This window comes from Anolis sagrei, chromosome 1 (assembly GCF_037176765.1).
Source record: "Anolis sagrei isolate rAnoSag1 chromosome 1, rAnoSag1.mat, whole genome shotgun sequence".
NCBI classification, from domain to species: domain Eukaryota; kingdom Metazoa; phylum Chordata; class Lepidosauria; order Squamata; family Dactyloidae; genus Anolis; species Anolis sagrei.
The window spans coordinates 61,897,492-61,910,540 of NC_090021.1; the positions used below are offsets into that span (position 1 = coordinate 61,897,492).

General features: G+C 39.9%; 1 protein-coding gene across 1 annotated transcript in view; it reads right to left on the reverse strand.

The window, feature by feature from the left end:
• The window catches only part of C1H1orf198 (chromosome 1 C1orf198 homolog), a 32,333-nt gene that overhangs the window by 5,306 nt on the left and 13,978 nt on the right, over positions 1-13,049 (reverse strand). The window contains exons 2-3 of the mRNA XM_060753794.2: positions 8,856-8,906; positions 908-1,450 (exon numbers count right to left, since the gene is read on the reverse strand). Of these exons, the coding sequence (XP_060609777.2) occupies positions 908-1,450; positions 8,856-8,906 (594 nt within the window). The remainder of the gene's footprint in view (positions 1-907; positions 1,451-8,855; positions 8,907-13,049) is intronic.

Consider the following 13,049-nt stretch of genomic DNA (forward strand, 5'->3'; position numbering starts at 1 on the left):
AAGCATTTTTAAAATTAATTCACAAACTTGGGTATCATCATCCAAAACGTATAGTCCAGTATCCAATTTTTAAAAGTCATCCAGGATTGTCACACAAAGTATGGGTTCCATTTTTAAAATGAGTGGGTGAGAGCTTTGAATACCACAGCAACAGGCTGCAGTCCTACAGAGAACACTTCTACAGGCATTGCTAGGTCCTCCAGAGTGATTCAAGTCCCCTGCTTTAATCCGAAAGACATTAGTTGAAGTCATGTTCATATAACAGGTTAAAGAATATCATGCAATCCAAATGTCAGCAAATTCATGGATGTAGCCAAGTATTTATTTATACAGCAGGTGGGAATGGTATCCTTTCAGATGTTGTTGGCCTGTCACTTTGAGCATTCCTCGCCATTAACTGCAACATCCTAGAGGTGAAACAAAAGCATCTTTGCCTGCCCTGATCTATAACTGTATATATAAATAGATATCTCACCCCCACACTCTGGAAATGACAGTACATTAATAATAATGCTAGAATTACAGGTTGGGTATTTCTAATCCAGATTCTAAAATCCAAAATACTCCAAAAGTGTCCAGGGTCCCCAATACAAAATATCTCATTTCCCATAATAAAACGAAAAAAGTAATCCATAATTTAAAAAAATCCAAAATCTGGAACACCTCTGTTCCTAAGTAGTATGGATAAGGGATACCCAAACAGTACTTTGCTTTTCTAATCTATGGGCAAAAAAGAGAGAAAGAAAAAGAGAGAGAAGGAAGGAAGCTGTTTGGAAAGAAAAACAAGATCAGATAGTTTATAATGTCAAAGAATACCTAATCTCTTTGAGCATTTGGGAACGGATGTGTTTTTGTTGGTTGTTTTACAAAGCACTCTAATAAATAAGACAAGGGATTAAATATTTACCTGACCAAGCGTATGCAGATCTGAAAGAAAGCCACTATCACTGTCTTCACTTTTGGTCCCAGTAGCTGGTGACTCTTCTAATGATTCAGGAGGATTAAGGGCATTAAACGAAGGTGGAGCAGGCTGATTTTTTTCCCATTCTATTGATGTTGCAGCAAGAACTGGGGTGACCTCCTTCTCAGGCTTAGCACTACTCAGCTTCTCTGTTTTAGTTGCCTCTTTTGGACCAGATTCTTGCCTGTAGTAGGGCTGAAGGACCTTCTCGCCTTTCTCCATGGATTTGATCTGGCTTGGGGTAAGAGAATAGAACGGAGACTGTTCACCCTCACACTTGGAGCGCTCCGCATTTATCTTCCAGAAAGAGGCTTCCTCTTCTTTCCTGGGTGGTATAAGCCCATCTGAGCCAGGCGTTTTGCCAACTTGTGAAGATTTTGGGGGTGGAGGGGCTGGAGCAGTTTTGACAGGTTGTTTCTGTTCATTCTGTGCTGTCACTCCATTTGGTTCTTGTATGGATAGAGAAGCAATGCTGAATTCCATCTGACTCTGTTTGGAGATTAAAACAAATCAGTAATGAATTTCCAAATCGTTTTATGTGACAAAAACACTTGGGAGGATAAGATCTGAAAGGTCAAGTGAGGGAATTGTGGGGGTCACGGAGAAGGGGAATACATCTGTTCGACTGAGGCTTGGTGCCTGATATAGGACAGCCGTGGGCAGAATTCAAAATCTGACAAATATTACAGTTTTTAAGGTAAGCGGAAATTGAACATTGAATATAAAGAAGCACACACACACTTTTAAACATAAGATGCTAATAACACAGATGTGCGCAGCACATTTGAGTACTAATATGATGATTTTTCATGCTTCTTTTATGGACATGACGTGGGAAACCAAACAAAACTTAATCAGAGAAGAGGTATAAAATCCTAGTTAACATTGATGTATCATCCAAACAAACATTCTTTATAAAACACTAATTTACTAGAAGCAAATACACTACAATGGGAAACGGGTATATCCCACATAAAACATATACTTTTTTCCAGTAGTGAAGTTCTTTACTCTCAAGCCTAACTGATCAAATGTCCCCATGTTCAATCAAACCCTTAGACTAATTGAACATCTAGACACACTTCACAAGGCCTGCAGCTATGACAATTCCCTGTACAAACTTTCATATGGGATCCTATCTTGCCTCCTTTGACACCTCCATGAAAACTGCTGAATTTGTTAATCAAGGAATTTGGGGTATGGTGTACACTCAATCATGAAAACTCATCAGGTGACCTTGGGAAAATCGGACACTCTTAGCCTCGGAAAATCCCATGATAGGGTCACCGGAAGCACCTTGAAGGCACACCCCTAATAATAACAACCCATCAAAATGCTCCTGAAACCTAGTACTCTTTTCTCTCTTGAGTCTTATTCCCATCTTCAGAATCCCAGCCTACATTTTTATTCTTATTCTTCATTTATGGAGCAGAACCAAAAGGCTCATTGGACCAACTCACTTGGACTGAAGTAGTTCAAAGCTATAGAAGAAGCCCTTAGGCTTTGGAGCTATTATGGAAAAGCTAAGTGACTTCTGCCATTGAGAAAACTAGGGTGAACCTTTCTGTCTATTAGGACAGATTGAATCCTTCTATGTGGAATACTGTACACATTCATCCATCTCCAAGTGTTACTGCTAATGATTTATATGGTGTGGGATTTAGTTGGGGTATGAATTAGGATGTTTTATATGAATTTACATAAAATGAAACTGAATCAGAATTTAATTCTGTAAAATATTTCAAAAATTAACAAAATTAAAATATTTCACAAAGTGGGAAAAAATGAAGTGCACTTAATGTGGCTCAAGACATACTCAAAACATATTGCTCAGACTCAAAATCTATAATGAGAGGCTAAATACTTGGAGAATATCTAAAGACACACACAAAAAAACCTCAACAGCAAAAACCTCTTGACATTGGAATAGGCAATTAAGACTGTCACTGTGTTGGTGGCCAAAGCAATGGCCATATTGACTAAGAACACAAAGGAAGGTCACTTCTATCCATCTTGGCTTTGTTGTTGCTGTAAGACTTCAAATTATTTTCAACCCTACAGTGAATCTATCATGGGGCTTTCTGGGTCCAGAAGTGTATGGCTTGCCCAAAGTCACCCAGTGAGTTTCCATGGCCAAGTGAGGAATCGAACCCTGGTCTCCAGAATCATAGTGCAACACTCAGTTCATTGCACCAGCTGCCTCTCCTGGCTTACATGGTATAAAAAATAGGAAGATTGAACACATATCTGTTTTGAACACACGGTTCTTTGGAAATGGTAAAACTTGTGCTTCTAGGAACAGTCACCTAAAGGCTTTACATGATAATTTTAAAACTGCTGCACTGAAGTAGTGTGCTCTCCTGAAGTAAGTGCCAGTATTTTCTGCAGAAACATATATCAATGAAAAAAAAATAAAGTTAACGTAATGTCAGTGAGTAAAGCCCAGACAGAGTTGAGCTGGGACAAGTTGACTTTGGACATGTTAGAATGGGATAGATTGCCAGGAACTGCCTTAGACACAGAGAGAAATGGCTACCAGTAGCTTTCTGGGAGAGTGGGAGCCAGTCATCCAGGGGTCATCCATATCTTCGGAGAAAGGACACTGAGAAAACATTCCTGAGGCAAGGTAAAGCGGCCAACGAAGCCCTTAAGAGTGCTCTTCCAGACAAAAGTGTACTGAAACTAATGAGGGGAGAGTGGTTGAATGCTTTCAGCCTAGAATACCTGGAAGCGGTTTGTGTTTCAAGCAAATTGCATGCCCTGTTTTTCTCTGTATGTTTAGGCAGTAGGCGGTAATGTACCACTTAAGACATGAACCTTCCGACCTACTAAGGATTTTTTCAAAATAAAGTTACTGGTAAAAATGGAATTCTGTCATACAGTGATAACCTGGGTTTTTGCCCAGACTGGGAACTAAAGATAGGACACACCATCTAACCCAGAATTATGAGATTTAAGCTCATTGGCTGGAATCCAATGCGGGTTTTCACAGATGTCCCAGTTTAAGAAGTGGAATAGGAAGGGAATATATGTCATTTCTGCTTTCCTTCAGCATCCTCAAACATTGCTTCAGATAACTGTGGGGGAGGCCACAGTTCTGAGGGGCTTCAGTGGGGAGGAGAGGAGAAAAAAAGGCTGCTGGGAGTGGAAATGTTTACTTAGTCAACCTCAGGTTGCAACCACTGTTCTGCTCTTCCTCAAAAAAAAAATCTGCCTGAAACATTTCTTTTTCATTCAGGATGTAATTGCTTCCTCTTATATTTTAGGTTATGACTTTTTCAATGTAAACACATTCTGTCTTATCACAACCCTACTTCGAATGTTACACAGACAACTTTCACAATCACATTCACTAACTCTAGGCCAGGTATGGGCACAATTCCTACTGGCTGTTAGGAATTGTGGAAGTTAAAGTCCAAAACACCTGGAGGGTCTAAGTCTATCCATGCCTGTTTTAGGCCCTCTCAGTCCTGTGCACTAGCTGCCTGGGACAGTTCAGCTCTATATAGTACATCCTCCGTTTTTTAAAAAGCTTCTTATTTCTGGCCAGATATATAGCAGAAGAACTTGTTGGGCACATGAGGTCACCTGACAGCATACATTTGTCCCCCAGCTATAGATTTCCCATCCCTGTTTTTAGGATTTACTCAAGAAGTAGGCATGAAAGTCCTGGCTTTCCCAAAAGTGCCCCTTGAGGGTGATGTGCCCTGCTTCTGCCACCACAGTCAAGAGGTGGCAAAAGCCATATGAAACCAGGCAAGTATTAAACTGACGTGGCTCAGTCCCCACATCACAAGGAAACCAACTAAATCTGAACGGACAAATACTTGACTCTGCACTAAAAACAGACAGGACCTTAAGAATTTGCTGAGTTATTTTTGTATCTTATTCACTTGTTGGGAATGCGGAGTATGTTGTTAAGCAGATAGCACACATAGCCAAAACAAACTGTTTGGCTTGGCAGTCGCAAAACCCAGAAAAGTGGGGAGAGGGGTTTAAATAAAGAAGTAGGGCTTCTAGGATTCATTTACCAGAGAGAAATGGAAGACAAGAAAAACAGAATATAAATGGCTAAATTCGACTAAAACTAAGTGTTTCAAGAAGCAAAAGCCTTAGTTAATTCAAACCAGAATTAATAGCTAGGTGCTAGCAGACCATGGAACAATCACTGAGGTCTAAGAAAGGTAAAGAAAATGCTAAAGCAGAGTCTCTTTGACTTTTTAAAACAAATCCTTAAAAGGGAAAAACAACCGAAACCAATCCTGCAATCTTAGAAGTTCACAAGAAATCAAGTTTTCAAACATCATTAAAACAGGACTTGTGCTTGGATTTCCTTTTATACACATGGCTTGTCACAGCAATTAAGAACAGCATATCCCAACTTTACACAATCAGGCGCCCTACAAATGTATTGGCCATACTTGTGGAATGATGGGCGGTACAGTCAAATCAAGGAATATATAGATTCCTTGCAGAAATTAGACTTCCGGAATGATGAGAATGAAGCTCCAGAAACTGCTTGCATTTAGATCTCCAGATATCAGAGTCCTATACTCTACCTGTGCAAATGCAAGCTTGGAGATTATGCAATGAAATGAGACCAGGATTTGGGTCCACAGCTATGGAACCTTATATGCACATAAAACCAAGAACTACTTCTGACAATGTAGTGGGCTACTGAGACCACATCAAACCACTTCTAGAGACGGTGAATTGATTTCATATTTCACTTCATTAGATTGGATACTACCATGTAGTTAGTCTCCATATTGCAACTTTCAAACTGATTAGAAAAGTCTGAGCAAAATTCAAATTTCATGACAAATATTGAAAAGAGAGATGGTTTCCATACACAGCTGTATATAAATTCATCTCATTCCTTAAATCTCCAGAGTTGCTGTCAGGGGTTTTTCTCATTACCAGCTTCAATGCCCTTTTAACTGGAGACAACAGAAACCGAACCTTCTCCAAGAATAGGTGCCGTCACTGAGCTACAGCCAAAAAAAGGTCCCAATGATTCTATTTTATACCCAACATGGCAGTCACCTCCTCTTTTAAAACCCTCTATTACTGCCATACAGTCCACCCAAACTGTCAATGTCACAATGTCATCTATAACATTTATAGACACTTCCTATCAATCAGGCAGGTCAAGCATTGTATTTTGAGATCAGTGGTTAAGAAAAGCACAACTGCCTAAAAGCAGAATGTTTTCTTAGCCATTGAATAAAAAATTCTATCTTAAGCCAAACCCTATTTTGAAAATGTTGGTTTGTCAACATGACTATGTTCCAAAAATATGAACTGCTAGAAGTATGGTAATTATGGTTTTGGGTTCATGACTTTGTTACCTCCCGAGTATGCTCCAGAATAAAGGTAAATCTGGCCTTCCCTCTTGTTGCTTCTCTGTTGCCAATCTCAGTTGCTGCTTCACAAAGAACTGTCACCTCATAAGAAAAGCAATAAGCAGCTGTTTGCAGTATTCAGCTCAGATCTAGAATTTCAGATATTGCATGTCATTCTCCTATTCAAGCAAACTTCATTCAGGTTAAGAAAATTCAAAAAGGGACCGCTATAAGTACAAAAGTACATATACACACATTGAGGAGTAGAAAAAAAGAGAAGAGAAGAATCATAGAGTTGGAAGTGACCACCAGAGCCATCCAATTCAACCCCTGCTATGAAGGGGGACAGAATCATAGCACTCTCCACAGTAGGTCACCCGGCCTCTATTTGAAAGCTTCCAAAAAAAATAGGACTCCACCACACTTTGAAGCAGCATATTTAGTTGTCAAACAATGCATATCATCAAAAGTTTCTTCCTAATGCTTAGGTGAGAAATGAAATATGACAGGAAAAGTGAGACACAAAAAGCCCAGATGCTCAAAGACCATACAAAGATGAGAGATGAGTCAAGAGTGAAAAAAGAATTAAAATCTCACTGAAATACAGAGCATACAGGTTTTCACACTGAGTGGCCTTTTAGGTTTTTCTAAGACCATAATTATTACAATACTGCATAAAATGTTCAAACAACATGGGTTGGGACAGGGCAACTGCAGCGTTAACACATCCCAATGTGGTAGGGAAAGGGGTGAACATGGCTCATCCCATTTTTTCTTCTCCCAAGATCATTTCCTCCATCACGATTATCTTGTCCAGGTGAAGTGCTGCTCTTATAGCAAGTTGACTCTCTCTCTCTCTCTCTCTCTCTCTGGACTAAAAATGATCCAGGGAAGGAGGTACAGCAGAGAGAGGAAGTGGCCCAACCCCTTCTCTTGCAGGAAAGTCAAAGCCCTTCAACAAAGGTTAATAACTTCAAAACATTTAGAAATTTAGATTGGACATATTTTCTAATCAATGCACCCATTTCCTGCCAGAATTAAACCCACTGGAGTGAGTTGCTGACTAGACCACTGACATTCTAGACACTGTGTTTCCAAATTGGTTCCAGATCCTTCTTGCAACTGGAAGAAAATGTCATAGAAAAGACTAGCACTAGAGCTATTCAGTTTGTCCACTTTTAAAACCTCACCACTACAATACTATTATCACACTTTTGATTACTGGGAAAATAATGAAACATGTTTATAATCATGAGCTACAACTTCCTCAAAACCCTGGCCATGATGGCTGAGGGATTTTGGAAAATATAGACAAAACTTGTAATATGAGTCTTTTTTTTATAGAGAAATAATGAGTGGAATAATAATATTCTTGATCTGCAATTATATTTAGGTAATCCTGTTAAAGAGAACTTTTTTAAAAGACGCAACATTTTCCCCCCACACCCTCAGCTCTAAACTGCTGTGACTGAGAACAGGTGTTATATTAAAATAATCAACTTTGCATTTATATAATGTTTTGTCCTCTTTATAGCCTTTACAAAAGTCCTGTATCGCACAGCAGCATTACTGTAAATGAGGAGATTATGCTGCAAAAGGTGGAGAGATGACAAATTGGGCACGGCAGGTTGCCTCTGTTACAGTTTGAATCAGGGACTTGTTGACTCAAGAGCTCACAGCTTTAACTGCTATGCTACACCAGCTTTAGCTGCAAATAAGGGGAGGATAGTCACTGATTATTCATTGGAGCTACATGTAGCTGGAGCATGTTTTGAGTGTGCATTCGGGAAGGGATACAGGGTGACCCTGAACCAGTCATTGCCATCATTTCACCTAATCTAGTTTTAAGTGTGGCTGGGAGGCTCATGAAGCAATGGATCTCTGTGCTTCCCTGATCCTTCAAGGACAAAGCAATGATAAAAAAGCAACACTAAATTTCAATAATTATTACACTGGCCAACACTTTGGTGCCTCACATTTCAGCCCTGTGCTGGGGTATATTTGACCTGCTGAGTCCAATAATGGCACTTATTTCCCCCCACTGGCTCTAGATTTTGAGATATAAAACATATGGGCATCTACTAGTCGCCATCTGCTTGTCCATAGAAAACTGAAAGTAAAAATAAAAATAACATACCCTAACAATTTTTTTCTGGATGTCTTGTTTTTTAGGCTTGTTCCTGGGGTTATTTGGGGTGCTGGTTCATCTAAAACTCATACAGCCTATCCAATGCAACTTTCTGAACCAGCACCCCAAATAACCCCAGGAACAAGCCTAAAAAACAAGACACCAAGAAAAAAAATCTTTTTCTTGGACGATGTTATTTTTATTCACACTCATTTCAAGAACACAATGTCCATTTTATACAGTGTTGGCAGAAGATATATTCAGTGAAGTCATGTGCAATGACCTGTACCCTATCTGTTAAAAACCAAATCCGCATTCATTTTGAACAACTGATCCAACCAGACCATGGTGTCAAAAGCACTTAAGACTGCTAGAAGGTGAAGCAAATTCATAGAGGTAGAAAACAGCTTAGCAAACTTACTTTCGTTTCCCATGAGAAAGGAGCTGAATGCTCATCTTGCCAGGTGATATCCTGAAATAAAAATAAAGTATCATTATGCACTAACAAGCACAATGTTGTAAAGACCAGAGGGAACTGTACAATGGCCTGAAAGACAGAAGGATTTTTCCAGAACAAAGCATGTTTTGCATAACGCCCAGAGTCGGAAAACACAAAATGGAATAAAATTCTGTAGTGCAGAGTATTTCTTGATCCCAATGAACCCCCAAATCCACTCAATAAAAAGTCCTGTAAATGGGGAACTTATTGGCAGAATATGTGAGGTATTTTTGCTCCAATATATAAAATAGGCTAGAATAAAAAAGTACTCCAATGGCACCGTGCAACAGATTTTCCTGTCCCAGTCACCTTTTGTTTGTAGAAAAAAAAAGAAATACATGTACAGTACATACAGCTTTAATTTGTAACAGTTCACATTAAAAAAGCTTCAGAATGCTAAAATGATTAAGTCTACTCCTGTGTGTATGCTGAAATATAATTTCATGCTTGCCTTGTCTTAGTGGACAAAATTTAATTAATTAAGATGGAGCTTCTCAAACCAGAAGATCCCCTTAACCGGCAAAATTTAGGACTTGGCTACTACCTTGATAAATAAATCCAGAATTTGATGTGGCCTGAAATCCCTGAAATACCTCTGTTTTAGAACAGTATATCCACTTTGTTCTGATTTTTTTTTTTTTTTGGTCGTGTCAGGAGTGAGAGAATTGGCCGTCTGCAAGGACGTTGCCCAGGGGACGCCCGGATGATGTTTTTATCACCCTTGTGGGAGGCTTCTCTCATGTCCCTGCATGAGGAGCTGGAGCCAATAGAGGGAGCTCACCCGCCTCTCCCCGGATTTGAACCTGTGACCTGTCGGTCTTCAGTCCTGCCGGCACAGGGGTTTAACCCACTGCGCCACCGGGGGCTCATGTTCTGATGCTGATGATATAGAAGAAGACAGTTGCCATCTCATTCTATATCAAATAACCAATATACTGTCAAAGTATAGGATTTATAGACATGGACATTAGTGTGGTCATCAGTTATTATTTCGTATGCCTTTCAGAGTTTGCTCAGTAAGTGAAAAGGTTCTTTGCTTTTGGCCTCTTCAAGCCGCATCCTTCAGAGGTCAGCCACAGGTGAGCTAAGTCAGAACTGCTGCTGATAAATGAAAACAGACTGAATCCTCTCCTGCTCTGTGCAAAAGGATGAAAGCCATTTCAGATTTATGTTTCGACTGCTTGAAATGTTGGAATGCTCTGGGTCGTGCAAACTCTGTCTCTTGTGTTAACATGCAGAAACTTGCTAGTTGTCACAGAACTACAGTACATGGTTGTGAAAAACTAGAATTGCTAAAGAACACTTTCATTGGGTCCAATACACAGCAGGATTTCTCTGTTGGATATTGTGAAGTCTGTTTTTCTCCATTCCACCGCATTATATGATAGTTAAGGTATCTAAGGCTGCATCTACAATGCCATATAATGCAGTTTCAGGATGCAGTTCACTGCATTGAACTTGATTGTTGTTGTTGTTTATTTGTTTAGTTGTTTCTGAGTCTTCATGACCTCATAGACCAGCCCATGCCAGAACTTCCTGTCGGCTGTTGCCACCCTAAGCTCCTTCAAGGTCAAGCCAGTGAATTTGATTACTTGAGTCTATAATGTCATATAATGCACTCTAATGCAGTTAAACTGCATTATTTGGCAATGTAGATGGGATCCAAGTGACACTTTTGAAATATATGAACAATTGCATTTATATAGGAGATATAGGCCACAATAAAAGGCTAAAACCTTTCCTCTGAAGCAGGCTTTGAAAGAAGAGAGTTTTAAAGACCAAGCCAGGAGGTGCTGTGTTTTATGTACCATAGTTTAAAATATTTTTAAATAGTTTTATTGGTTTAAACTATGTATTTTTAAATAACTCCTGTGTTTAATTCTATCCTAACATTTGTATGCTTTAGGTTTTAACTTACATATTGTATGATTTTTAGTGTTAGCTGCTTTGAGTCTCCTTTTGGAGAGAAGAAGCAGGATATCTATTTTCTATCTGCATAATAAAAGTGAAAATACATATGTGTGTATGTGGCAGCGTGTCCACTTACACAAACAGCTATAGCTCACACTATGCAGGAGACGGCAATGGCCCTCCCTCCAGTGACATTGCAGGTTATAGTGAACGCCATATCCCAGTGTTCCTTTCTCTCTCCATTGGTATGGAATTTGCATGACACTGCCCACTGCCTATCCCTTAACTCTTTCCTACTCTTTTCAACTCTGTCTGCATAACAAACAGAGCAGAACTAAGCAGCAACTGAACATACGGAAGGGGTTTGGGGGACTGACTCTACATCACAAAAGTTGTAGCTCACCCTGCATCAAGACACAGCACTGTGACCGCCTCCGACAATGGACCTGGACCACATTTGGCACACAGAACCTTCATGACCAATGAACCCACTGAAGGGGTTTGAGGGAAACTAACCTTCATTTCAGGGAGTTCTAGTTCACCTACATCCATAGACACAGTGACCACCACCAACAATAGACCAGGACCAAACCTAGCATATAGAACCACCATGACCAATTGAACCTACTGGAGGGGGTTGAGGAAAACTGACCTACCATGATGGGAGCTACAGTTCATACTGCAGCCACAGAGCACACTGCACCCCACCAATGATGCATCTATAGAGCAAACTTGCCCAACATGACAAACTTTAACCACTGATGGAGTTTCAGGGGGGTTAACCTGGCATGATGCGAGTTTTAGTTCACCCCAATCTTATGCATTTTGTAAAATAAATAAATGATTTTTTTCAAATAACCTGGGCAATGCCAGGTACCCAAGCCAACAAGTAAGTATAATAACAACAAGTGAATGCTCATTTCCTTGGAGGGCAATTTCATGAGGTACGTCTCTCTGCTGGACCCCAATTTCACCAAAAACAAAAATATAAAGAGGAAAGAGAAGGAAGAACAGAGTATGAATAGAGAGAGGTACCCAAACAAGGTAAGAAAAACCAGAGAAAAAGTGCATCACTCAAAAAAAAAATGGAAGGAGAAAAAGCAAAAAGAAAGAAGAGCACCAGGATTGAGGACCATGGGGTTTCTAACCCTTCTTGAAGCTGTGCACTTTAGAATAAATCCCTTAGGATATTTAAATCATAAAAATGGGTTTTTCTCTCATCCCCAACAAACCAGACATGGAGCCAAGGAATTTGGCTTTTGTTCCCCAAGTAGTGTATTTAAAGAGCTGGAGCCTCTCTGTTGGCTTCTGTGCGTTTGAGTTCATGACAAAAATCCCATACACAAACAAGAATTTGGTCACAGTGCTAACCTCAGCAGCCAGCTGCAAAACATCAAAATACAGAGAAGTATGCAATTTAGCAGTAACATCCAGGCAGCTTTGGGAGGGGGGAGGCACTGGAATTTTAAGCTGAGGGAAGACACTGGTATCTTTCTTTCTTGATAGCAGATGACATAAACTAAAATCGGATCATCCATCACCGTGCCGAAGAGCCAAATAACTGCACTGTTATCCAAGTCGGCACAAAAGATTTCTCTGTTGGAAACGCCACAAATCTTACAGTAGCAGAGCTATCATGAAACGGGATTTTGGATATTGGAGAAACACAAAGAAAAGCCAAAAGTTTAGGGGGGGGAAGCTCTTCAGTATCTCCCTCTTCCTGTGTGTGTGTGTGGAAGCACCTTCAATATTTACTTCAAAATGTTGAAATGAACTTGGATCTTTCCTAAAAAGAAGAATGGAAGAAGAATACAAAATAAAGACATGTAGCAGCCTCTTTAAGACTGTTTTTTTTAAATTTTTGTATGAGTTTCTGTGGCTATAAGCCCACTTCTTTGGATAGTGTATCAAGTGTCTGCATTTAAAAGAGTAGGTTTATAGCAAGCCAGAGCAAACTTAATCCCTCCAGGTGTTTTGGACTCCAACTCCCACAATTCCTAACAGCCTCAGGTCCCTTCCTTTTCCCCCTCAGCCGCTTAAGCGGCTGAGGGGGAAAAGGAAAGGGCCTGAGGCTGTTAGGAATTGTGGGAGTTGGAGTCCAAAACACCTGGAGGGACGAAGTTTGCCAATGCCTGATTTATATTGACGAAAGCTCATACAAACATAAAACCCAGTTAGTCTTAAAGATGCTGCTACATTTTTTTC